Source organism: Loxodonta africana, chromosome 5 (genome assembly GCF_030014295.1).
Source record: "Loxodonta africana isolate mLoxAfr1 chromosome 5, mLoxAfr1.hap2, whole genome shotgun sequence".
NCBI lineage: Eukaryota > Metazoa > Chordata > Mammalia > Proboscidea > Elephantidae > Loxodonta > Loxodonta africana.
In genome coordinates this window covers 156,607,224-156,632,121 of record NC_087346.1, presented here as the reverse complement: position 1 = coordinate 156,632,121, position 24,898 = coordinate 156,607,224, and the positions used below count along the sequence as shown (strand labels likewise).

Sequence of the window (24,898 nt, the reverse complement as noted above, 5' to 3'; positions counted from 1 at the left end):
CTCAGTCAGGACAAATAATCCAATTAAAAATGTGCAAGGAATGTGAACAGACATTTCTCCAAAGATAACATAAAATGGCCAATAAGCACATGAAAAGAGGCCCTATATCATTAATCATTAAGAAAATGTAAATTGAAAGCACAATGAGATACCACCTCACCACCAGTGAGACAGCCAAAATAAAAAAGACGTAATAACACGCGCTGGTGAGGACGTGGCGACATCACAACTGTCTTACATTGCTGGCGGGGACGTAAAATGGCGCAGCCGCGTAGAACACACTGTGGCAGTCCCTCAAAACGTTAAACATAGAGCTACCACCTGCCTCGGCAATTCCACTTTTATCCTGGAAAAATGAAAACATGTCCACACCATGTGTACGTGAATGTTCTACTTTTTGTCTCTATGGATTTGCCTATTGTGAATGTCTTACATATAATATGTGCCCTTTTGTCATTGGCCTCTTTCCATTAAGAATAATCCAGAGACAAAAAGTAGATTCGTGGTTGTTTAGGGCTTGAGGAGCCCCAATAACACAACAGTTAAGTGTTCAGCTGCTAAATGGAAGGTTGGCAGTTCGAACTTACCCAGCAGCTCTGTGGGAGAGAGACCTGGCAATCTGTTCCCATAAAGATAGTTGTTGCTGTGGGCTGTCGTTTCTGACTCATAGACTGCCCCATAGGGTTTCCTAGGTTGGGGAGCCCTGGTGGCGCAGTGGTTAAACACTCGGCTGCTAACCCAAAGGCTGGAGGTTTGAACCCACCAGCCACTCTGCAGAAGACAGGTTGGTAGTCTGCTTCTGTAAAGATTACAGCCTTAGAAACCCTGGGGGGCAGGTATGTATAATCTTCACGGGAGCAGATCACCAGGTCTTTTCTTCCTCAGTCACTGATGGGTTTCAACCACTGACCTTTCGGTTAGCAGCCAAGTGCTGACCACAGCCTAGAAAACCCTTTGGGTAAGTTCTACTCTGTCACATGGGGTCGCTGCGAGTTGAAAATTGACTTGATGGCACAGAACGACAGCAGAGCTTGAGCGAAGAGATGCAGAGCACGGGGAGGTGTTGCTGATAAGTACGAAGCTGCTCTCTGAGGGGATAAAATGTTCTAAAATTTCATTGTGGCAACGGATGCACAATGCTGGGAATATGCCAAAACCCATCAACTATACACTTAAAAAGTGCGAATTTTATGGGATGTAAGTTCTATCTCAGTAAAGCTGTCATCAGAGGAAGAGTGAGGTAGCTCTGTTCTGACAGAGAACGACCACAAAACATCTCGTGAAGCTGGGAATACAAGGTACCGACACTGCACACGGCACGCTGCCGAGGGGACACGCGCAATCAGTGGTCACCTCCTAGGAGGGAGACCACCCACCCTCAAGCACTTGCTGAGTGTCGAACATCACAGAATACCTAACCTGCAAGGAGACAACCCACTGGGGACATGTTGGCTGTTTTCACACCCACAGAGCTCCCAGGGTCTTCTGCCAGGCCAGGCCTGGAACCTATAGTGGGCCAGCCCCAACGGCAGGGGACAGTCACGCCTGCAGGGCATTCTAATTAGAATCTGCACCCCCTGCCCCCCAGGGTCAGGGGTACAAAGCTCTTGGTCGCATTAGATATACGACTATGTTCAGCCCTGAGGTTACTGTCCAACTCAGGTCCCCTCTCCAGTCTGAACATGCCAGCACTGCAGCGGCAGAGGAGAAACTGATGGCCAGAGGGGACCACACCACACTTGGGCTCAGCCTTTTAATTCAGTGCATAATTAAACTGGTTTGCAAACTTCTCATGTTTCTTCCGGTCCATCTGGTTCATGGCTGAGACGACCCTCCGCACAGCTGCCCTGTGAGAAAAGCAAACCAAGACAGTGATGGGGGCGGGGTTCTGATGATGGTGCTGGGCTCCTGGCCATGGCTGAGTGTCTCGCACCATCAGAGCAGATCCTGCCCCCTGACCCTCAGCCTCGCTGGGCTCGGGCCCTGGTCCTGTTGAGGTAATGCGGGCCTCGAGGTCTGCCCTGGCACTTCTCCCGTGGCCTCCTCCAGCCCCAGAGGCAGCTCCTGGGATCCCCAATCTTGCCATTGCTGGAGCCATGGCTGCCCAGCACCTGCGTAGAGAACAGCCCACGCAGGCAAATGCAGCTGGGAAGCGTCTGATTCAGACCCTGCTCGGTCCCTGCTCCACAGCTACACCCTAACACCATGTTCAACCTTGGGAAGCGTTTGTGAAGATGCAGCAAAGAGCTGCTGGGGGGCCTGCACAGTTACCGCCTCCCGACACCGCACTGACAAGCAGAAATGTGTTGAGCGGACCAAGCTAACTGCTGTGCTGCATGGCGTTTGGGTCCAGCTGGGCTTTGCACCCAATGGGGCACCCAGTCCACAGAGAGGCCACGAGGAGTTCTGCTGGGACAGAAGAGTGTGGTGATGCCCACTCGCCAGCATCATAGCAACTGGCCTCATCTGTGAAGCTGCCTCTGTGGGCACTGGTGGCGAGTGACCACAGCCTGACCTGTGCCTGGTTGCCCCAATCGGCAGGGCCACCTCAGCAGGCACGATGACACAGGACGAGGGCCCGCTCTTCATCTCAGGGCCCCCGCATCCTAGCAGCACCACCCCAGCTCACCAGAAACAAGGACAATGTGGCTGGCCAGGGAAGGCCCCTGACCAGGAACACCCCTGACCAGGAGCACCCCTGACCAGGAGCACCCCGACCAGGAGCACCCCTGACCAGGAGCACCCCTGACCAGGAATACCCTTGACCAGGAACACTCCTGACCAGGAATACCCTTGACCAGGAACACGCGTCCTCGCCATCAGGGACGTGTGGCTCTGAGGCTCTGCCTCTTGCCTGGGCTGTCCAGCCTGCCTGCTGTGCCCAGCACCTCCTTCCCACCCCTCCTCGCTTTCATGGGACTGAGGTCTGGGCTGTCACCCAGGAAGGAACAACCATCCTGCCCCCACCCCTGCAAGTCCCTGGAACATCCTGGAAGTTAGTCCGGCTCTCCTCGGAGAACACCCCCAAACTGAGGTGCTGGGGGACTCAGCAGAAGACTTACTTGTCGAAAACTTTCTTCCCAATGCGTGCCCGGGCCGTGTCTGCCTGCCGCTTCAGATCGGTGAGGTTGGGGTACTTCATCCTCTTCCCTTTGCCTTTGCCCTTTCCGCTGTACCGGGATGAGCCGAGGTCTGCCTTCACGGCAGCCTCAACGTCTCTCAGAAGCTCTGGGTCCTGCCAATCTGTGAACAAAACACAAGGGTTCCAGAAAAGTCGGGCACTAACCAGAGCCCTCTCCATTCACCCTCTGACCAGGCAGGGTCAGCTGCTGTGTCTCTTCCTGATGGATAAGGCTAGGGCAAGAGGGGCAGTTGGCTTGCTCACTGCCTGGCCCGACCCTGGGTGTGGATGGTCTCTGCCAGCAGCAGGAGGGCCTGCTGTCATGCCACTCCATGGCCCTGCGCCCCCACAGCCCCTGTGGCCTGAGTGGGCTGGGGAGGGCCACACGGGGGTCTGTGGGTAAGGGCTGGGGAGCTCTCTCTGGTGTGTCCACTGCCCCGCTGGTGGGAAGGGAAGGGGGTGAGGTCGTCCACAGGCTGCCTCCTGGCCTCTGGCCGACAGTGTCCCACCTGGCTCATGGTCCTCATCAGCCTCGTCTGTAGCCAGTGGGTCTGTGTGGCAGGAACAGCCACGGCAGTGGCAGGGGGGCAGGCTGGCCGCATACCATTCCCAGTAAGGGGCGTGTATTTTTAGAGGCCCAGAGACAATGCAGGGCTTTCATTCACCTGGACAGCACCCCTCCCCGCAAGCCTGATGCCATCCGTCATGGCCGCTAGACGCAGCCCTGAGAGACACAGGGCCCTGTAGGCTGAGATACCAGCTCTGTGGCAGCAGGAGGAACCATGGAAGGGGCCTGCAGACCAGCAGGAAAACAAATGTCGCCGTGGCCCAGTAGATTCTGAGCCTGTCACCGACAGGGAGAGCAAGATGGACACTTGACCAAGATGTGATGCAAACACGACTCAGAGACCAGCCACAGGCTCCTCTGGGGGGGTGGCCCTGAGTGGAAGCATGGTGCTGGGCCAGAGGGCTGGGGAGCTGGCCTCGGAGTCTCTGCTTCCACATCCCCGAGGGGGCAGCATGCCGGCCGAGAAATTCACTCAGACATCGCTGGGCCGGCTGCCCAGCTCAGGGGGCACGGCAGTGATGTGCCCCTGAGGCATCAGACCTATGAACTCCAACGCTGGCTGGCAAAAGAGTGCTAAACACGCCCTGATCCATTGGCTTCTGGCTGCACACAGGGGATGGCCCACGGCCTAGGCTCCCAGCCCCACAGACAAGCATGCAGACAGACCCTGGAGTGGGAAAGAAGCCAGGTCCCTAGACAAACGGATGGCCAGGCCACCCCGAGTGGAGTTTTTGAAGAGAAGGACTACGTGGCCACACGATTCAGATACAGGAACGATTAATCCAAGATTAAGGAAAACTGTCTAAACAGTTTATCTCCCGGTAATAAGAAGGCGTCACAGTTTAGGAACCCAGTGAATGGAGCGATTGTTTAAACACAACGAAAAAATGCCGGCACCCAGTAGAGATGGAATGAGCATCTCAGGAAAATGAAGGAGCAATTTAAAAGCCTTTGAAGAAAATCAATAGATGCCGGGCCGTGCAGCCTTCCTGAGCGCTGGTGGCGGGCGCCCGTGTGCATTGTCACCGGGCGAGCGAGCGCTGGGGAAGAGAATTGCGCAGCGCGCGAGGAGGCGGGGATCAATACCGTCGTTAGTAAAGAGATGCTATTTCACATCTGACTGGCCAGCAGCCGGCCAGCCCGCTGCCCCATACCTGTTTGTTAACAAGTCACCAAGGGCTGCAAAACCAGATACTCTTCAGGGCTGACACAAAAAATAGGCACTTAATTTGCTCCAAGTGTGAGCCACCAGGGAAGGCCTCGCCCGGCAGATTAACAGGTCAGCCCTCCCCCGCGCTGTCAGGGCCCAGCGCCCAGGCACACCCAGGCGTCAGCTGAAATCCAGCGTTTGTCTCCTGTAAGCAAAGAGCAGACCCCTGATGATGTCAGGAGAGATGGGCTGCTGCCTGGGGCACCTCCACATGAGCACCACCAGGGACCCATGAATGTGGTGTGCTTTCCATCCACCATCCAACATGGGGGCAGAGCCTCTCTGCAGAAGGGATGGAGGCCCAAGGCCAGGCAGGGCCCCCAACAAACCCAAACCCTCCCTGTGAAAGAGACACAGACCTAACACCCAGACATCACAGGGCACAGGCATGGGGACAGACCAAGTCAGAGGCCCAGCGCCTCCACCGCTCAGTCCCATGAGCACACCCCTAGCCTGGGCGCACCAACCCCACCAACACTGAAGGCTTCTGTGTACCCCTCACCCCAACTCGGCCTTGCAGAGACCAGCTGCTCAGGGACCTTTGGGGGCCATGTGGCCAGCACAGGGCACATGCACCAGGCCTTGGCATGAGTCCCAAAGACAGCCAGTGACACGCACACCTAAGACTAAACTTTAGGAGGCTGAAGCCCACTTTTTATTTAGCTTGAAACTGGCCTAGAGCACCTCCACTCAGGGCCCTGAAAGACACGGAGCTCTGTGAAGACCCAGCCGCCCCCAACGTCTGCCGTGCAGAGGTCCACCTAGGCCTTCATGGAACTGCTCGGGCAGTGTCCCCTCCTCCTAGGTTCACACACACACACACCCACAGCGACACCCACTTACAGGCACACACACAGTTCTCTGCCCAGGAATACCTATCCTCTGTTCACCACAAATGTACAGGCAAGCACACAGTTCTCTGCCCAGGAATGCCCATCCCCTTGCTCACCCACACACACGCACACACATACACGCACATACATACACACACACACACTGTTCCCTGCCCAGGAATACCCATTCCCTGCTCACACGCACATACACTCATACTGTTCTCTGCCCCAAGAATATCCACTCCCTGCTCACACACACCCACATACTGTTCCCTGCCCCAGGAATACCCATCCCCTGTTCTCACGCACATGTGCACACCATGCACGCACACACACGCACACCCCCCACTGCCTGCCCATCAGGCTTCCTGTTCCTCTGAGGCCACAGCCTGGAGGCTGGGTGGGGGCCCAGGCATGGGACACTTCCCGCAGGATGGCAGATGGCGGCAGCACCAATCACCCGAGCACACAAGCTCCTCAGAAGGGGCAGGGTGTGATCTGACGAGGGTGAGAGTGAGATAACAGGTATGGGGAGGAGAAAGGAGGGGTGCCTCCTGGGAAGGCATGCGGGGTGCAGTCTGTCTTCCCTCTAGCCCTTCGTCTGTCTGAAAAACCAAGAACCACTCGCAAATAAACCAGCACGAGGTGGTGCCTGGGCCCTGGAGACGTGGCTCAAGTAGATGCCTCAGCACCCCGCACGGTGGCCGTTCGGGTACCACACTCCTCCATGTTCTTGTTGGTTAGAAGTGAGAAGGGCGCACACTGTGATCCATCAAGAGTGGGGGTGACGAGCAGGGTATTGTGAGTCGTCTGCGGCCACGCAGACCAAATACACGTCCTGGGAGACGCCACAGAGCTGTGCCCCACCCTGCACTCTGCACCCCCTCCACCCCCACCGCCTCCCTCACCCTCCCACACCCTCCCGCACCTTGGCAGCCAGACCTACCCAGCCAGACCTACCCGGGCGCTCCGCCTGCCTCTGCAGCTGCTGCCTCTGCTCCCGGGCCCTGTCCTCCGCGTTGAGGGGCTGCCCCCTGTCATCTCGGGGGATAATCTTCCCGTGGAAGGGGCACTACAAAGGACAGCGTGGGGTTCCATGGGCGGGGAGGGGCAGTGCACTCAGTACAGGGTGTGCCTGCCCGCCCTGGGTCTCCATCACAGCTAGCTCTAGTTAGACAGCTCACAGGGAGGATGTGGGCACACAGCACACAAGCCACCCTGCGGGGAGATACTCTGAGCGCCTGCCGCAGGAGGCAGTAACATGGAGAGAGGTCTTCTGTCCTTGCCTTGGCAGGTGGGATGGGTGGTGGAGTGGAGGCTGGGCACTGCATCAGTTTGGTGGCCTGGGCACCGCCCCTCCCAAGAAGCCCTCCCCACCCTGCCCAGGGTGCCCAGACAGCTGGGTGGCACGCTTGCCTCCTCGCCTCTGAGGATCCTGGCCAAGCCCAGAGCAGGGTCATGGGATGGAGAAGCCACTTCCATGGTGCGAGAGGGCGGGGCAGCACCGGCCCAAGGATCCCCAGCGGAAAGCACCAGCACCCACCCGTTGGCTGCCCTGTCTGGCCCACCCATCACGCCCGCAACACCTGGCCTCACCTTCAGCCGGTCTTGGCGCTCACAGAGCCGGCCGTCAGGCCGAGGGGCGCGGCACTGGTGCTGCACCGGCTCGAACTTCCCTGCGAAGGTGATGTGGCGGCTGCGAAGCATCTCCGAGACGTCCGCGTTGTCTACTTCCTCGTCCACCTCGCTGGGCTTCCAGAAGCGATGCTGAGAGTCCGCTCTGCAAAGCAAACCCAAGAGACGCTCAGAGCCCCATCCATGGGAGCATGCCACCTGGCACTTGGGCATGGGCCGAGGCACGGTGGGCACGCCGGAGCAACACGGCCGCCCTGAGGCCTAGGCTAGGGAACGGCCAAAGCCACACCACAGCCCCTCCACCCAGGGAAGGGTGCCGGCCCCGCTGAGCCCTGAGGCCTCCCAAGAAGGTCACCTGGTCTTGTGTGGACGGGGTACAGGCGCTGGTCAGCCCATGTTCAAAATCTGACACTGTCATGGGCTAGCCATATGACGTGGGTGGGGAAGACAGCTGCTGTGATCTGAGCACCAGGGGTGGGGGGGGAGATCTGCCAGGAGCCAGGTTCATCACTAATGAGCGTGTCAGGGGACAGTGGGGACACTGCTGACGGCGCTCCAGGGAGGAAGCATGGATGGAAACACCAGTGACTACTGGGGGGCGACACAGGAAGGCTCTGCTCCTTTCTCTTCTCCCAAAACTTTTGTTATTAGTTCCCAATTTTTCCCTGCTGCTGCTCACCTGACATCCAGGTTGGGGGAAGGAAGCCCTCCCATGGACCCCTGGGCTGCATCCACTGCAGGCCCTTGAGGCCACCACACCAGTCAGGGCTCCTGAAAGCAGGGCCTCCATCTGTGGTGGCAGTGGGCACTCAGCAAAGGCTGGACATGGTGGGGGGCAGGCAGATGGTGCTCTGGGCTCACGGGTCTGTGGGAGGGGGATGGACAGTAGCACCTCCCCTGCTGGCCGCTCTCGGCCTGCCCTGCCTCAGGTGCTCCCACCAGGGTGCCCGCCCTCGCTAGGGTGCACCCTGGGGCCTCCTGCTCCCACTGGCAGCTTGCACAGACAGGCAGCACAGGCACAATGTAGGTGCTGTGGGCACCCCTGAGCCTCCAAGGATCCTGGCACCCATGGCGGGAGGCCACCCTCAGGAAGCACCCGGTGAGGGGAGTGAGGTGCAGGATGAAAGCTGAGCTGGCGGGGAGGGGATTTGCAGGTGCTTCTGGCAGGCGAAAGGTGGGAGCAGCCAGGATGCTGCCCCACGTCCCCTCCCAGACACCGTCAGCCCAGGCAAGAGCACACAGGGCCCAGGATGGCCACCACTCCTGGCTGCACCAGAAAGGCCAAGGACATGCCACCTGCCCTGAGGAGAGCTCTGGCTGTGGGCCATGTCATCAGCAGTACAAGCATCTGGACGGTCTCTGACCAGATCCTTCAAGGTCAAGGGGTCCACTAGGAGCCTAGGGCACACCTATACTCACTTGAGAATCTTCCCGGCCGCCGACTGCTCCTGGCCCCAGTAGCATAGGTCTACCCCGAAGGGCACCACAGGTGCCCGGGCTCGCTCTGCTGCCAGCTTCTGGGCCTCGTCCGGCCCCAGCAGCACCCTGGAGGAGCTACAAGAGCACAGCAGGACTAGCGGACTAGCCATGGGCTCCTGCACCCCCTCTCCCTTGCTGCCTCCTCCCCGAGCCACAGACCAGGGCTTCCCTGCATCAGCACAGGCTCTGAGAGAGGCAGATGCTGGCCACCAAAGGGGCACCCAGTAGATGGGGGCCTGGGCTGGAAGCATTGCGGATAGGGGAGCACTGGGGGTACTGGGGTCACAGGCAGCCCCACCTGGTCCCAGCACCCGCCATCAGCCCTGAGGACAATGGCAGCTCTGCCCACTGGCCAGTGGGGCTAACGATGACCACAGGGGCACTGTGGGTTCATGAGCTCTGCCCACCAGACAGCATTTACACTCCTGGGCGGGAGCCCGGCCTGGGAGATGACTCAGGCAGGGCCTCTCCTCTCTGGGCCTCAGCTTCCCTGTGCGGGTACTGACTTCCAAGGACCCTTCCAATTCCAACTTGCTCTGCATTTGCTTGGTTTATAAAAAAAAAGTTTCCCCCTTTTAAAGACTTCCAAATATTAAAAAGAAAGCATAAGTGGGCTCAAAGAAACCCTCTGATTGGCATGGCCACGTTGCTCAAGGCACACCATGTCTGGCCCCACAGAGCTCCTGGGAGAAGCCCCAGCCCGCCAGCCCCTGGACAGCCCCACAGAGAGCCCGGCCTCTGCTGAGGTCACTCACCTTGAGCCTGGGGTGACTGACACTTACCTTTCAGTCTCAGGCCCTCCTACAGATGGACAGGGCCTAAAAGAGCTCTCTCGGCCCTGCCCACCCCCACCAAGCTCTAGCCCCCCACACTGGCTCTGCGAGGACCCCTTTTTTCCCCTGCAGTCCCCACTGTGGCACAGACGAGGGCAGGAGTAAACACTGCCCCAGGCTGCCTTCCAAGAGACGCCAAGGAAGGTACTACTTAGCCAGACTGGGGCAGGCATCCTGTGGGCAGAACAGGCATGGTAACAGGCAGTGGGCACCGGGAGGTCACCTGGTGGGTGAGGGCGGGGGCAGCTGAGCTTGGAGCAGCCGTAGCTGGGCGGCAGCAGAGGTGGGGTCCGAAGCCTCCTCATCCCTTCTCATTCTTGTCCTTGCATGCAAGCCGTGAGCACTGGACCCCCCCAGAGGGTCTTTCTCCAGAGTCTGGACAGGGGCTGCTGGGTCTAGCCCTGGAACAAAGGCACATGTTCACCCCAAGCACCCTCCCCACACCACTAAGCTTGGAACCCTACATCCAGTCCCTGTGTCCCTTGGGGGTGGGGGGAGTGGGCAGATTCTCAGACACTACCGAACCCATCACACCTGACCCGGCCCTGAAGGCCTGACACTGGGCTGCCTGTACTGAGGCGAGGACCCTGGCCTGCTCTCAGCTGTCCACCTGCATCTCTCAGTTGGGCGTGCACCCTGGCACTGTGGCACTGTCTTTCTGGTCTCTGTTCAGCCCTGTCCAGCTGCTGTGCAAGGTAGCATCTAGGGGCTACAGGTTGGCAGAAGACACAGAGGGTGCCAGGGTACAGATTAGGACACCCAAGGCTCCATATGAGGGGCAGCCCCTGCCACCCCATCTCAGCGGAGGAAGCAACTAGGGCCTGGACTTGAGCCCCTCCTCCTCCAGGTACCAAGCCAGCCAAGGCTGTCCCAGAGGAGGAACTGACGGGGGAGCTAAGACACCCAAGAGCTCGGCTGCCATGAAAGAAAGCAAACCCAACAACACATCCCAGGAAAGGTAGGGTCACCAGGTTAAGACAGGACAGGTAATGTAAGCATATTACACAGTTTCCAAAACATAAGATGCTGGAAACAAAGCAATAGCAAGGCGTCTTAGAGAAGAAGAGGATGCTGAAGATAACGGCATGAAGAGTAAACAGGTGAAATGACGACACACCACAGGGGCTGCAGAGTAGAACAGACCAGTAGCACCTAAGCAGCAGGGTGGCCTGACAGCACTGAGAAGGAACAAAGCATGAACTGAACATCTAAAGTTCAGAGGTGTGCTGGACAGAGGTACAAGTACCAACCTCCTTATTACTGGAGTCCAAAAAGGAAAGAAAAAAATTAGTGGACTGTAGAAAATAGTTGAAGAGATATTGAGCTAAACCATCCCAGAATTAGAAAAAGGCTGAAGAGGCTCGCTGAATGCCAAAGAGGAGACAGAAGGATACACCATGGCCGGATATATTGTAGAGAAGTTTAAGAACATTAAAGATGAAGAGAAAAATCTGAAAAGTTTGCCAAGAGAAAAAGCTGATACCCTTAAAGAAATAAAAATCCCATTAACCTCAGCATTTTCAACAGCAGCACTAAACGCAAGGTCTAGGAAGGTCATTTTGAAAATGTTGAGGGAAAATATATTCAAACCTAGAAATTTATACCCAGCTAAACTACCATTTCAATATGAGGATGAAAGGACAATGAGCATCATGTATACATGACCTCATAAGGTTTGCCACATGAAGATCTGCTTTGAAAACACTCTTAGAATAATCCACCAAGAAGAAATTTATATGTTGTAACATTTTTTTTAAAAAAAGCACATAAAGCAACTACTGAGAGAGTCACAGAAAGATATGGATATAGCCACAGTAGTGCTGGTGGACTCTGGCAGACTCTTCTCACAGAGTGGTAGTTCAAACAGACAAAGAATAAGCAAATTATGGATGATTTGAATGACATTATTAAAAAGGCCAAATGAGCAGACATTGCAGAACTTTGTCATTGTTAGGTGCTGTCGAGTTGGTTCCGACTCATAGCAACCCTATACGCAACAGAACCAAAACTGCCCGGTCCTGCGCCACCCTTACAATCATTGTTATGCTTGAGCTCGTTGCAGCCACTGTGTCAATTCACCTCGTTGAGGGTCTTCCTCTTTTCCGCTGACCCTGTACTTTGCCAAGCATGATGTCCTTCTCCAGGGACAATCCTTCCTGACAACATGTCCAAAGTATGTAAGACAGTCTTGCCATCCTTGCTTCTAAGGAGCATTCTGGTTGTACTTCTTCCAAGACAGATTTGTTCATTCTTTTGACAGTCCATGGTATATTCAATATTCTTCGCAAACACCACAACTCAAAGGCGTCAATTCTTCTGTTTTCCTCATTCACTATCCAACTTTCACATGCGTATGATGCGATTGAAAATACCATGGCTTGGGTCAGGCACACCTTAGTCTTTAAGGTGACATCTTTGCTTTTCAACACTTCAAAGAGGTCTTTTGCAGCAGATTTACCCAATGCAATGTGTCGTTTGATTTCTTGACTGCTGCTTCCATGGGTGTTGATTGTGGATCCAAGTAAAATGAAGTCCTTGACAACTTCAATCTTTTCTCCATTTACCATGATGTTGCTCATTGGTCCAGTTGTGAGGATTTTTGTTTTATGTTGAGGTGCAATCCATACTGAAGGCTGTGGTCTTTGATTTTCATTAGTAAGTGCTTCAAGTCCTCTTCATTCAGCAAGCAAGGTTGTATCATCTGCATAATGCAGGTTGTTAATGAGTCTTCCTCCAATCCTGATGCCCTGTTCTTCTTCATATAATCCAGCCTCTCGTATTATTTGCTCAGCATACAGACTGAATAGGTATGGTGAAAGAATACAACCCTAATGTACACCTTTCCTGACTTGAAACCAATCAGTATCCCCTTGTTCTCTCCGAATAACTGCCTCTTGATCTATGTACAGGTTCCTCATGAGCACAATCAAGTGTTCTGAAATTCCCATTCTTCGCAATGTTATCTATAATTTGTTATGATCCACACAGTCGAAGGGTACAGAACCAGGGATATCATTGCTGATGTCAGATGGAGCCTGGCTGAAAGCAGAGAACACCAGAAAGATGTTTACTTCTGTTTTATTGACTGTGCAAAGGCATTTGACTGTGTGCATCATAACAAATTATGGATAACATTGCTGTCATGTACTGAAATATGTGTATCAATTTGGCTAGCTCATGATTCCCAGTATTGTGTGATTGTCCACCATTTTGTCATCTGATGTGATTTTCCTATGTGCTGTAAATTCTGCCTCCGTGATGCTAATGAGGAGGGATAGGCGGCAGTTATGTTAATGAGGCAGGACACAATCTACAAGACTGGATTGTGTCTTGAGCCAATTTCTTTGGGGATATAAAAGAGAGAAGCGAGCAGACAGACAGGGAGACCTCAATTACCAGGAAAGCATTGCCGGGAGCAGAGCATGTCCTTTGGACCCAGGGTTCCTGCGAGCAGAAGCTCCTAGTTCAGGGGAAGATTGATGAGAAGTACCCTCCTCCAGAGCCCACAGAGAGAGAAAGCCTTCCCCTGGAGTTGACACCCTGAATTTGGACTTTTAGCCTACTTTACTGTGAGGAAATAAATTTCTCTTCGTTAAAGCCATTCACTTGTGGTATTTCTGTTATAGGAGCATTAGATGGCTAAGACAATTGTGAAGACTGGGAATTCCAGAACATTTAATTGTGATCATAAGGAACCTGTACTTAGACCACAAGGCAGAAATTCAAACAGAACAAGAGGATACTGTGTGGTTTAAAGTCAAGAAAGGTGTGTGTCAGGGCTGCATCCTTTCACCATACTTACTCAATCTGTATGCTGAGCAAATAATACGAGAGGCTGGATTACATGAAGAACAGGGCATCAGGACTGGAGGAAGACTCATTAACAACCTGCAATATGCAGATGACACAACCTTGCTTGCTGAAAGTGAAAAGGACTTGAAGCACTTGTTGAGGAAGATCAAAGACCACAGCCTTCAGTATGGATTACACCTCAACATAGAGAAAACAAAAATCCTCAGAAATGGACCATTAAAAAACATCATGATAAATGGAGAAAAGATTGAAGTTGTCGAGGATTTCATTTTACTTGGTTGGATCCACAATCAACGCCCATGGAAGCAGCAGTCAAGAAATCAAAAGACGCATTGCATTGGGCAAATCTGCTGCAAAAGGACTCTTTAAAGTGTTAAAAAGCAAAGATGTCACTTTAAGGATTAAAGTGTGCCTGACCCAAGCCATGGTGTTTCCAATCGCATCCTATGCATGTGACACCTGGACAATGAATAAGGAAGACCGAAGAAGAGCTGACGCCTTTGAACTGTGGTGTTGGCGAAGAATATTGAATATACCGTGGACTGCCAGAAGAACGGACACATCTGTCTTGGAAGAAGTACAGCCAGAATGCTCCTTAGAAGCAAGGATGGCAAGACTGCATCTCGCATACTCTGGACATGTTATCAGGAGGGACCAGTCCCTGGAGAAGGACGTCATGGCTGGTTAAGTACAGAGTCAGCAAAAAAGAGGAAGACCCTCAATGAGGTGGATTGACAGGGTGGCTGCAACAATGGGCTCAAGCATAACAACGATCATGAGGATGGTGCAGGACTGGGCAGTGTTTCCTTCTGCTGCACACAGGGTCATCATGAGTTGGAACTGGATCAACGGCACCTAATAACAACTACAGTAAGAGAAGCCCTGGTGGGGCAGCAGTTAAGCATTCGGTTGTTAACCTAAAGGTCAGTGGTTCGAACCCACCAGCCACCATGAGAGAAAGATGTGGCAGCCTGCTTCCATAGATTATAGCCTTAGAAACCGTAGCGGGGTAGTTCTACTCTGTCCTATAGGGTCACTATAAGTTGGAATCGACTTGATGGCAATAAAGTAACAGTAAAGGCCCAGGCTGCCTTTAAGAGGCTGTTAGAAGAATTATGGATGTCAAAGGCAATTCTGGTGAGGGCTCAGAAGGAAGTGAAGAAAACTACAGAGAAAGTTTCCATTGTCTTAAACAATACACATGGCTCCATCAGCAGAATTCTTCTAGGCATGTGGGCATTAAATGTGCTTCTGATGAGGCTTTAAAAGGAAATGATAAACGTGTGATTGGACAATGAAGGAAGGGTGATGCTTTTTATGCAGCGGCAAAGAATTTGTCTGAAGTATGTTCAAATGTTTGGTGTAAGGTAGAATTTGTAAGCAAGACTTTGAACCAGTTCAAAATGGTTTACTCATGAGCAACAGAAACACGGACAGCATACCTGTTACATAGTGGGCCTGAGCATCTCTAAGGCCAGGGTAAGCAGCTGAGACTCGTAAGTGATTAACCTGGGTATTTGGCTGAGGAGATTTCTACGCAAGATCTTAAAGGGGCAGTGTGATTTCTCCTTGCCACTTACAGTAAAATGAGAGAGAAAAGATACCGCCTTAAAAATGAACTGTGCAAAGTAACTCAAAAATTTGGGAAGCCCTGTCGTACACACTAAGGACACATGCCCTGAAACTCTCACCAAGGACTTGGTGAGTCAATCTTTTGTTGACAAATGTCCTCCAAAAAAAAGAACCATCCCTGGAGCAACTCAGAAGATCAGCAGAACTGTTGGAAGGAACACGGGAAGCAGGGTTGCCTCAGTTTCAAAGGATGGAGCCATGGCCTTCTAGGTCTCAAAGGATGGAGCCATGGCCTCCTGGATCTCAGAGGGTGGAGCCATGCCCTACTGGGTTTCAAAGGATGGACCCACAGCTTCCTGGGTTTCAAAGAGTCAGATTTCCACCAACTAGGTTCCAGTATGTGGGGCTGCCAAGAAGATGGGGCCGTTGCCCAAAGATGAGGGGATGGGGCTGCCATGCCCAAAGGGCAGGAAAACGGAGCCTACCAGAGCTGAGGGGACAGGGTTGCCACTCAGATGCATTAGGAGAACGGGGCTACCCAAAGCCAAGGGGGCAAGGTTTCTACACCAGTGGGCCTGGAAGGTGGGCCTTCTACCAGGGCCGAGGCGCCCACACCCAGACTCTGGAAGCCATGGCCAACACCCAGAGGCTAGAGGGCAGGGCCACTGCCCAGACAGTCTCAGAGGACAAAGCATTACTTTCAAGCTTTTAAAGTTAATGTAATTTGTTCTATTGGATTTGCTTCGTGCCTGTTATCCTTTCTTACCCTCCAATTTCTCCCGTTTGTAATGGAAATGTCTACCTTGTGCCTGTTCCACCATCGCACTTCCCAAGCACATAATCTGTATTCTAGATTTCACAGGTTCGGAGATGAAGAGGGATTTTGCTCCAGGACAGAATATCCCTAAAGTCTCGCCTGTACTTTATTTAGACGACCCTAAAGTCTCACCTGTACTTTATTTAGATGACCCTAAAGTCTCACCTGTACTTTATTTAGACGACCCTAAAGTCTCACCTGTACTTTATTTAGACGACCCTAAAGTCTCACCTGTACTTTATTTAGATGACCCTAAAGCCTCACCTGTACTTTATTTAGACGACTCAGATGAGATTTTTGGACTTGGAGTTGACTTAAAACTTTTAGGAAGATGTAGTGGGTGAAATGTATTTTCCACGTGGGAATGACATGAACTTTGGGGGCCAAAAGGTGGGACATTATGGATTGAACAGTGTCCCCCAGAATGTGTTAGAAATCCAAACCCCTATAGCATTTTTGGAACCTGAGCTGTGCCACAGCCTCCCCCCAGCATAGGCCGGGCGTGATATGACTCAGACATGGCTACCCAGCTCTCGTTTCTGAAGTCAAGGTCTGTTCCTCAGTGCTCTGCAGGGAGTGGCAAACTGCCCACGGGCCAATCAGCCCACTGCCTGTTTTTGTAAATGAAGTGTTATTGGAAGACAGCCACACTCTGTTGTCCTCTGGGGCTGCTTTTGCACTACAGCAGCAGAGTGGAACGGTTGCAGCAGAGACCCTATGTGCTCACACAGCTGAAGATATGTACTTCCTGGCCCTTTAGGATTGCCCTAGGATACCCTCAGACACCGCACTGCCGGGCAGGTGCTGGGTCTGCTGCCATATTTCTTAGGTTACCACGGCTGAGCCTGGAGAACACGGGGCAGAGCCACTCAGAGACGGCAACTGGGTTACACCACCAGCGACAGGGTCCTGAAGCCACCATGAAACGGCGAGGCCCTGAGGCATGTTGCTGTCTGCATTCAGAAGACAACCTGGGTGACCCTACTTATCGCCATCCAACAAACCATCCCAGATTTCGCTTATAAAAACTTCCCGATACTTCCACTTAGTATTTTAGCAAAGCGTCACTGCAACGGACGCAGACACCTATGCAGTCAGCCCCACGAGCACGCACACGCACACACATGCACACGCACACGCGCGCAGCGAGGGGAGGCAAGGCCGACGAGTGAACAATGTGACATTTGGAGAGATACAATCACAGCCAAAGAATCAATATGAGAATTCCTAAGAGTTACAAGAACGAAATATATTTTTCATTGATTTGTTGTTTTAAACCATTAAAAAGATGGGTAAGCGTGTTAAAGCAGGGTAAATACTCAGGGCACTAAAAAAACACTACCATTTTCACATTGCTGTAGAAAATCAATCTCTCTGACATACTTCCAAAGTAAAAATCCAAAAAGCAGACAGCATTCCCCCGGCCCCGAGAGCGAGCATTTCCAGGGAGAACGTTGGGCCCTTGGGGAAGCAGAGGCCACCCGTCACGGTTCCAGCACCAAAGCAACCGTACCCCCCTGGTCCTCTTGGGCTCGCTGATGCCAGTACTGCCTCAGGGCTCAAATGTATCCCACCCCCCCAGGCCACATTTAGAGAGAATCATAAAAATGTCCAAATCTCCTTTTTGTTTAAATTGACCAAGTGGTACCCATTTGCCCGGAGCGCTAACGCAGACAGTGCCGGCGTGGCAGATCGATGGAGGAAGTGGAGAGGCTGGGGTTGCAGTGCAAAGTTAGGCTGCCGTGTGCTGCCATTATTGATTTTACCTAGTTCAGCTGGCCTTGTAATTAAAATGTAAATTTGAGAAAGAGATTATGTCCTGACAGAAATGGCGGGATTAAGGGGAAGATAAAAGCCCCTCGGTGCAAATTCAGAGAAAGAAAAAGAGCAGCGCTTCCCTCGGCCTGTGGATTTAGACTAAATCCAACCACTTCACACTCACCTGCATTAATTGAAAACACCACGGCTGAATATAAACCAGTGCTACGAACTGGCTCGCCCGTGAAGCAGTCTGATCACCGCCTGGGTTCCAGGCCTGCAGAGCCTCGGGCTGCCAGCTGTTTCCTGGGCTCTCCCATGCATTTGCCCAGTGTCTGCAGAAATGAAGTTGTGGGGCCGGCAGCCCTCCCCACACTGTCATCTCTGAGCAGGGAGCCTGTACCCAGGGCACCCATGGAGCAAGTGCCTCCTCCCTTGGCTCCCAGCAAGGTCCCAGAAGGGCTCTGACTTCATCTCAACCAGGTGGCAGGGGGGTCTCCTGAGCAAATACCTCCAGGCAAGCTAAAAATCCACATTCTGGGACTGCTGCCCAGGTGATGCTGCCTGGTGGGTGCAGTCTGAGCCTGGGACATTGGCCCCACCAGGCTGGGGCACCAGATCAGCTCTACCTCTGGCCTCTGCCTACAGGGTCAGGCCACTCTCCTTTGGGTCCTCTAGCCCTCAGCACAGGTTGGTGTTGTGCATGCCCGCCCATGTTCTTAACTGTCCACCCATTTTCAGCTTCATTATTGTTGTTGTTGGCTTCCATCAAGTAGGCCCCCCGACTCACGGCCACCCCACATGGCATGTAACAAGAGGCTGCCCAGTCCTGTACCACCCATGCCACTTAGTAAACAGCTAAACAGTACCTGGACCAGACTGAAGGCCGTGGCCACATTAGCTGTTAGGATTTCCTTCCAGGTTAAGTACAAAATGTCTCGAGCCTTTCGAGGAAACGGGTGAATTAGTGGTATATGAAATCAACAGGGTCTGTCTGCCCTGCTCTGCTCCCCACAGAGCTACGATGACACCAACCCCCCCGCCGACAAACCAGCGCTGTGGTGGGCACTAGGAAGACGGAGCCTGCACACACGCAGCCTTCATGAGAAGGTGGATGGTCATGAAGCAGTCTGAAGAGGGCCATAGCTAGGTGCAAGTGTCACAGGAACACAGATGAGGGTGCACCAGGTTATCAGCTGCTGCATAACAGACACCCCACAAAGTGTAGGGGTGGAGCCCACAGCCATCAGCTCATGTCACAGAATTTCTGGGGCAGGAAAGGACCAGCAAGGACAGAGTGTCTCTGCGCCATGACACCTGGGCCTCAGCTGGGAAGACTGGAACAGCTGGCAGCTGGCAACGCCTAGAGGTGTCTGCACTCGCATGTCTGGTGCTGGAGTGCTGGGGCTGGGGCAACCCAAGAGCTGGACTCAGCTGGGACGGCCAACCCACGCACATTCCTCCGTGTGGCCTGGGCTTCCTCACAGCATTGCAGCCTCATGGTCGCCCCAGACCTGCCCAAGAGCTGAACCCATGTCCTCAGGCCAGCGCTGCCACACCACCCTGGGCTACACGAGCTCTGGGACTCAGAGAAGTGGCTGGGGCGCGAGCAGGCTGTTCCCTGCCTATCCCGTCCCAACCATCCGGGACCTGGGCATGGGTGGCCTCTAGCATGGTCCCACTTCAACGAGGCGCCTCCCCAGGGGCTGGGCCAGGGCCTCATCCAGCTGAGGGCAGCAGGGAGCCCGGTGGGGAGGGGAGCAAAGACAACCCTGGGCACGGAAAAGGGCAGTTACTGCACCTAACAAATTTCTTAAGCCCCTTTGGGCTCCTTGTGCTCAGAGTGGGGATGCAGCAGTGGCCAGCCTAGGGGAGACCGCTGGCCACGGGAGCGCCCATTCTAGCCAGAGAGAGAGCATAAACGAGGAGATGATTTCCGGTGTCGGGAAGGAGGCAAACCAGAGGGCTCGGGGGATGGCCCAGGCGGCCAGGGGGAGACCTAGAGGAAGAGAAGCTGCCAGAACAAGAGCAGGGAGACCCAGGCAAGAGGACAGCTGGGCTGAGGATCTGGGTGGAAAGGGTCTGGCATGGCTGAGCGGGGCAGGAGCCAGCTCAGGACTGGGGGGCAGCCTCACAGGGCTCTTACGTGTGTGTGTGTCCCATCGCTGGCTTGCCTGGGAACCCCTGGAGGCAGCAAGCAGGCCTGAGTCTTCACTACACCCCTTGTTTGGAATAGGGGCCAGACGCAGGCAGGCACCCAGCAAGGGGTCACCCAGCAGGCCCCTGCTCGGGGCCCCCTTCCCAGATCCAGAACCCATGCTGACCCCAGGTGCTCAGCCTGTCCAACCCCAGGATGCCACTCCACCATGGCACTCGCTAGGCGGCCCCCAAACCCCGCAGACAGCAGGTGCGGTAGTAAACAGGGACTGTACAAATGGAAGGTGGTTAAAAGTCTGGTCATGTTAATTTGGCATGACACCCCTAATGGGTTATGTCTTCACACTTGAGTTGCCTAATCATCTAAATTCTTTTAACAAATTTACATTTCATCTTACAGCCTCCAATTCAAATCGACTTGTCTAATTCGCCACAAAAACCACCTCCTTGTTTTTATTTGCTTCCTCTGGCTGTAAGCAATGTTCCCCCCATGCACCCTATACTTGAGCAGACTTTCAGAGAGGGACCTGGGTCCCACCAATTAGCCCCCAGAGGGCCACTATCCTCAGATGAAGGACATAACTTTTGAATTTTTTTTGGAAGAAAAATTTTTCTCAATAGGAAAGGTAAGTCCCAGGCCACCTTTGCCTTTTTTGGCCTTTTGCGAGGAGGGACACGTTGCCCCATATTACAGGGTATGCAGGTGTCCTGGGTTCAGACTGTGACTCCATAAACATAAAGAGTCCTCCCATCTGTGACACTCCCCTATGACAGGGAATCAGAGAGAAGGGTTGTGGAGGCATGGGGAGCCACCTCTCCACCCACCCACTGGTTCCCTCCAGCTGGGAAGACCCCACCCTCAGGCCAGCCAAAAGCACCCCCCACCAGCACCACCACCTTTCCTTAAGGAGATGCTGTCAGACACTGGGGTGCAGTCTTGCTCTGTGGGAGCCTTTTTCTCATGATTTTAAACTCTCCTCCTCCAGGGCTGAGCATGTCTTCCCAGGCAGGGCTGCCCATGGAGCAGGAGGTGCCTGGAGGCCACTCACCCAAGTACAGGACACCTCCTTCCTGAGCACCAGGCAGGCCTGTGTGTGGGGGGTCCTCTGTGGCCCTTATTCTATGTAGACAACCAGATCCACACAAAGAAATTCCTGCTGGGAGCCAGGACAGGAGCCATCGCCCAGCAGAAGCCCATGCCTGTGAAGGGGCTCACCCCCCAAGCAAGTGCCCACAGCAGGCAGGCACAGGAATGGACCCAGCCCAGGCTCATACCAGGGAAGAAAGGAAAAATTATGCCACTTTATGAGAAGAGTGCCGATAAGATCCCTCAGCATAGTGAGGCAGGACACCCCTCCTGAGGCCCGCAGTGATCCCAGGACCACATGAGCGGGGATTGAGGGGGTGCCCCCAAGTGCCAAGTCCCTACCCCTTGGGAGGCACAGGTCAGGAACTTAGCACCTGGACCCCCAGGCATGCCAGTCATGGCCACAAGGCAAAGCAGACTCCCCGCATAGTTCCCTCCCACCATTCCACAGGGACTACCCATCCCTCCTCAGCTACTACCCTCACACTCACCACTGTTCCCCCCGGGCCCATGTCTGTGCCTCTGGTGGGCCGCGCCCTGCCCAGAACCCCCTCAGGCCACAGGTCCTATCCCCACGAAGGCTCCCCTTCCCTACAGCTGCACCCCTCAGTTGTGCTACCCCCATAACCAACACGCCTCCCTCGGCTGTGTTCCCACCCCACTGAGACCCTCCCTCCCTGGGCTGTGCCCACCTCCGCCCTCACCCTTGGGGTGGGTCTGTCTTGATGGCTCCTACCACCCTTGGCACTCACCATATTCTGCCCGAAGGTGGTCAGGGATGTGGGGCTCATACCCCTCCTTCTCCGGAACCTCCACAAACTCGTCCTCGTCCTCGCTCCCATCCCCTAGGGCTGCCGTCTGTGGAAACAACCCCAAGTACACATGAAGCCCCGGGCCTCATCCACAACAGCTGTCAGCCGGGCAGCTCCCTGAGAGTCCCGTTTCTGGTGGACTTTTCTCTCCAGTCCAGGGTGTAAGCATCATCTACCGTGGGACTGCATCTTACGATGGTCTCCAAGACTATCCTTGTTCCTAAGTACCACCTCTCCACCTGTGCTCCATACACCTGGGGGTGCCTTTGACAGTCCACCTGTAAAACCGCACATTCGAACACACTCAACTCCACCACCCCCTCACACCTGTCATCTTCTCGGGGGCATAAAATGAGCATTCTTTCAGAGCTTCACCGAAGAGAAACACTATTTTTTTCAAAAGTGCCCAATAAAACAGTGGATTTTAGGCCAATAAAAGGAAAAGCTTCCCTGTGGCTTACGCAACAGCGACCTATCTCGCCAGGCAGCCTGCAGGTAACTGGGAGATTTGAACCAATCTAAAGCAGCTGCCCTGTTCTGAGGACAGAAGGGGTCAGGGACAGGGACAGGCCACTGACCCCTCAGGACCCTTCTCAGATATTGGAGGTGCCCAGTACCTCATATCCAAACAAGAAGTGACAGGCATTTCTGGAGTATTTTATCGTTAAACACACACACAGAGGAAAGAAATTTTCCCTTTGAGGCCATCTTGGGTCAGAGTCAGTCTGGTGGGGACATGTGAGCTAAATTATGGGGGGAAAGCAGCCTGGGTAACAGACACCTGCTCCCTGCTGGGGTGAGAAGACCTGAACATTTCACATGTCCTTTTTTCATACATAAGAAAACCTGTGTCTCCCCGCACCCCAGCCCTTTTCCACATCCTCACCTCGCCCCCCACATCCCAGACCTTCCCCAGGCCCCCCAACCACTCTCATTGCCCCCCACTCCTCCCCATCCCTGTCTAGTCCTTGGTCCATGAGCAGGGCTACCCAAACCCCAGTGGGCACAGCGGCCTCCTCGGGCCACCCCAGCCCGGGACTCCGCAGGGCTGTTGTGCCTGGCTCCCATCACATCTGAGGCACCAGGGCTGTAAAGGCCCCACGAGGGCTGCCAGCCCCCCTGAAGCAGGCCTCCTGGCACACACTGGAACCTGAGACCCAGTGCCTATGGCTACCACACTCACTGTAGACGGGCCTCTAAAACATTTAAAACGGTGGAAGCCACCATCCTCGGGCAGGGTCCTGCTCCAACAGATGCTTACGGCACAAACACCCTCATCAGTCCCAGCTCCACTTCCTCCCCCACCGGCCTGGTGCCCCAGATTCTTCCAGTGACCAATGGAAAGCAGCACTCCCCACACAGGACCGGGAAAGGCCTGCGGGGTGGGCGCAGCAGTGAGCAAGAGCCTCCTCCATGGGACTCACTCCCCCTCGGACACCAGCCACCTGTCCTTCCTGAGTGGTCCCAGTGGAGAAGAGATGCCGCCACCTCCTGCCCAAACTACTTGGGGAACTCCTGGGGCTCGGTGCTCTGCCCACCACACACACATCAGCCTGGCCAGGATACCCAGTTCTCGCCCTCAGTCTCTGAGCCACCTGGGAGGCCAGCAGACCACCTGGCTCACCTTGGACCAGGAGGGGCCTGGCAGGGGCTAGAGGAGCATGGGGACAGCTGGGGTCAGCTTTCTTTACTGGGACCCGGCAGCATCAGAACATCCACGGCTAATACTGCCTGCAGTCATCTCTGCAGCCACGTCCTGTCCACTGAAGGAAATATCCAGAAGGGGAGACACCTGTCAGGTCAACACCAATGACTGTAAAACGAAAAACCCTTCCCTGTGTTCAACGGGGCCCTTTTAAGAGTCTAAGAGCAAAACCTTGAAAAACTTAACCAACCATGCTAACTACGCCTTTGTTTGTTTTGGTGAAAATATACACAGCCAAAGATACACCATGTGGACCATCTCTCCATGTACAATTCAGTGACACTGGTTACAGTCTCCAAGCGGCCATTCTCGCTATCCTTTTCCACATTATTCCGCACCATTACCTTAAGCTCAATGTCCCCTAAGCTCCCATCTAACCTTTCAAGTTGCCCTTGTCAATTTGATCTCACACAGATAATTCTTTTTGTCCTTCTAAATTTTATTGTGTTGTTGTCAATACACACGGCAAACCATACGCCAGTACAACAGTTTCCACACATACAATTCAGCGACACCGATCACAGTCTTCAGTTGTGCACCATTCTCACCCTCCTCTTCTGAGGGTTCTGATGAGTCGGAAGCCACTCAACAGCAACAGGGTTGGGTTTTTGCTTTTCTGAGTTGTTCCTCCTTCATTAACATAAACTCACTGCTCCCTCAGGTTCCTATCTAATCTTTCGAGTTGCCATTATCAATTTGGTCCCATAAAGACAGTTCTTAAAAGACCGTAATGCTCAAGGCAGAACTTTTTTTTACCTGTTAAGCTAAACTACTGCTCGGTTTTAAGATGATTTCAGGGAACATTTTTGGTTTAAGGTTTAAAGATTCTCTCAGGGCAATAGTTTCAGGGGTTCACGCAGCCTCCACGTCTCCAGAAAGTCTGGAGTCCTTGAGAATTTGATGTTCTGTTCTGCATTTTCCCCCTTTGATCAGGATTCTTCCCTTGAATCTTTGGTCAAATGTTCAGTAACGGCAGCTGGGCATCATCCAGTTCTGGTCTCATGGCAAAGGAGACAGTTGTTCACGGAGGCAGTTAGCCACACGTCCATTTCTTCCCTCCTGTTCCTGACTCTTCTTCTTTCTCTGTTGCTCCAGGTAAACAGGGACCAACTGTTGTGCCTTGGATGGCCACTTGCAAGCTTTTAAGACCCAGGCACTACACAACGAACTAGGAGGTAGGACAGAAGCACTAAACACATTATTAAGCCATTTAACTGGGATGTCCCATGACACAATGACCCTAAACCTCCAAACCAAGGAACCACATCCAATGAGGTATTTGGTTGTACAGAAGCAGCCTAAGTGGCTATTGTTTTTTTTTATGTCATTGTTGCATATATGGAAACTCTGATGGCGTAGTGGTTAAGAGCTGTGGCTGCTAACCAAAAGGACGGCAGTTCAAATTCACCAGGCGCTCCCTGGAAACCCTATGAGGCAGTTCTACTGTGTCCCATACGGTCACTATGAGTCAGAATTGACTTGATGGCAATGGGTGTTT

General features: G+C 53.7%; 1 protein-coding gene across 5 annotated transcripts in view; it reads right to left on the bottom strand.

Moving 5' to 3' along the window:
* Positions 1 to 1,739: 1,739 nt before the first annotated feature.
* The window catches only part of UVSSA (UV stimulated scaffold protein A), a 42,995-nt gene continuing 19,836 nt past the window's right edge, over positions 1,740 to 24,898 (bottom strand). For 3 of the 5 annotated variants that reach the window (XM_064286129.1, XM_064286130.1, XM_064286128.1), the window contains 7 exons: positions 21,636 to 21,741; positions 9,903 to 10,080; positions 8,787 to 8,921; positions 7,329 to 7,512; positions 6,693 to 6,804; positions 3,063 to 3,243; positions 1,740 to 1,847 (listed from right to left, as the gene is read on the bottom strand). In XM_064286129.1, the coding sequence (XP_064142199.1) occupies positions 1,754 to 1,847; positions 3,063 to 3,243; positions 6,693 to 6,804; positions 7,329 to 7,512; positions 8,787 to 8,921; positions 9,903 to 10,080; positions 21,636 to 21,741 (990 nt within the window). In that variant the 3' untranslated portion in view covers positions 1,740 to 1,753. Of the gene's footprint in view, positions 1,848 to 3,062; positions 3,244 to 6,678; positions 6,805 to 7,328; positions 7,513 to 8,046; positions 8,233 to 8,786; positions 8,922 to 9,902; positions 10,081 to 21,635; positions 21,742 to 24,898 lie in introns of those variants that run through there. The other 2 variants (XM_064286131.1, XR_010322173.1) reach the window with 2 other exon arrangements.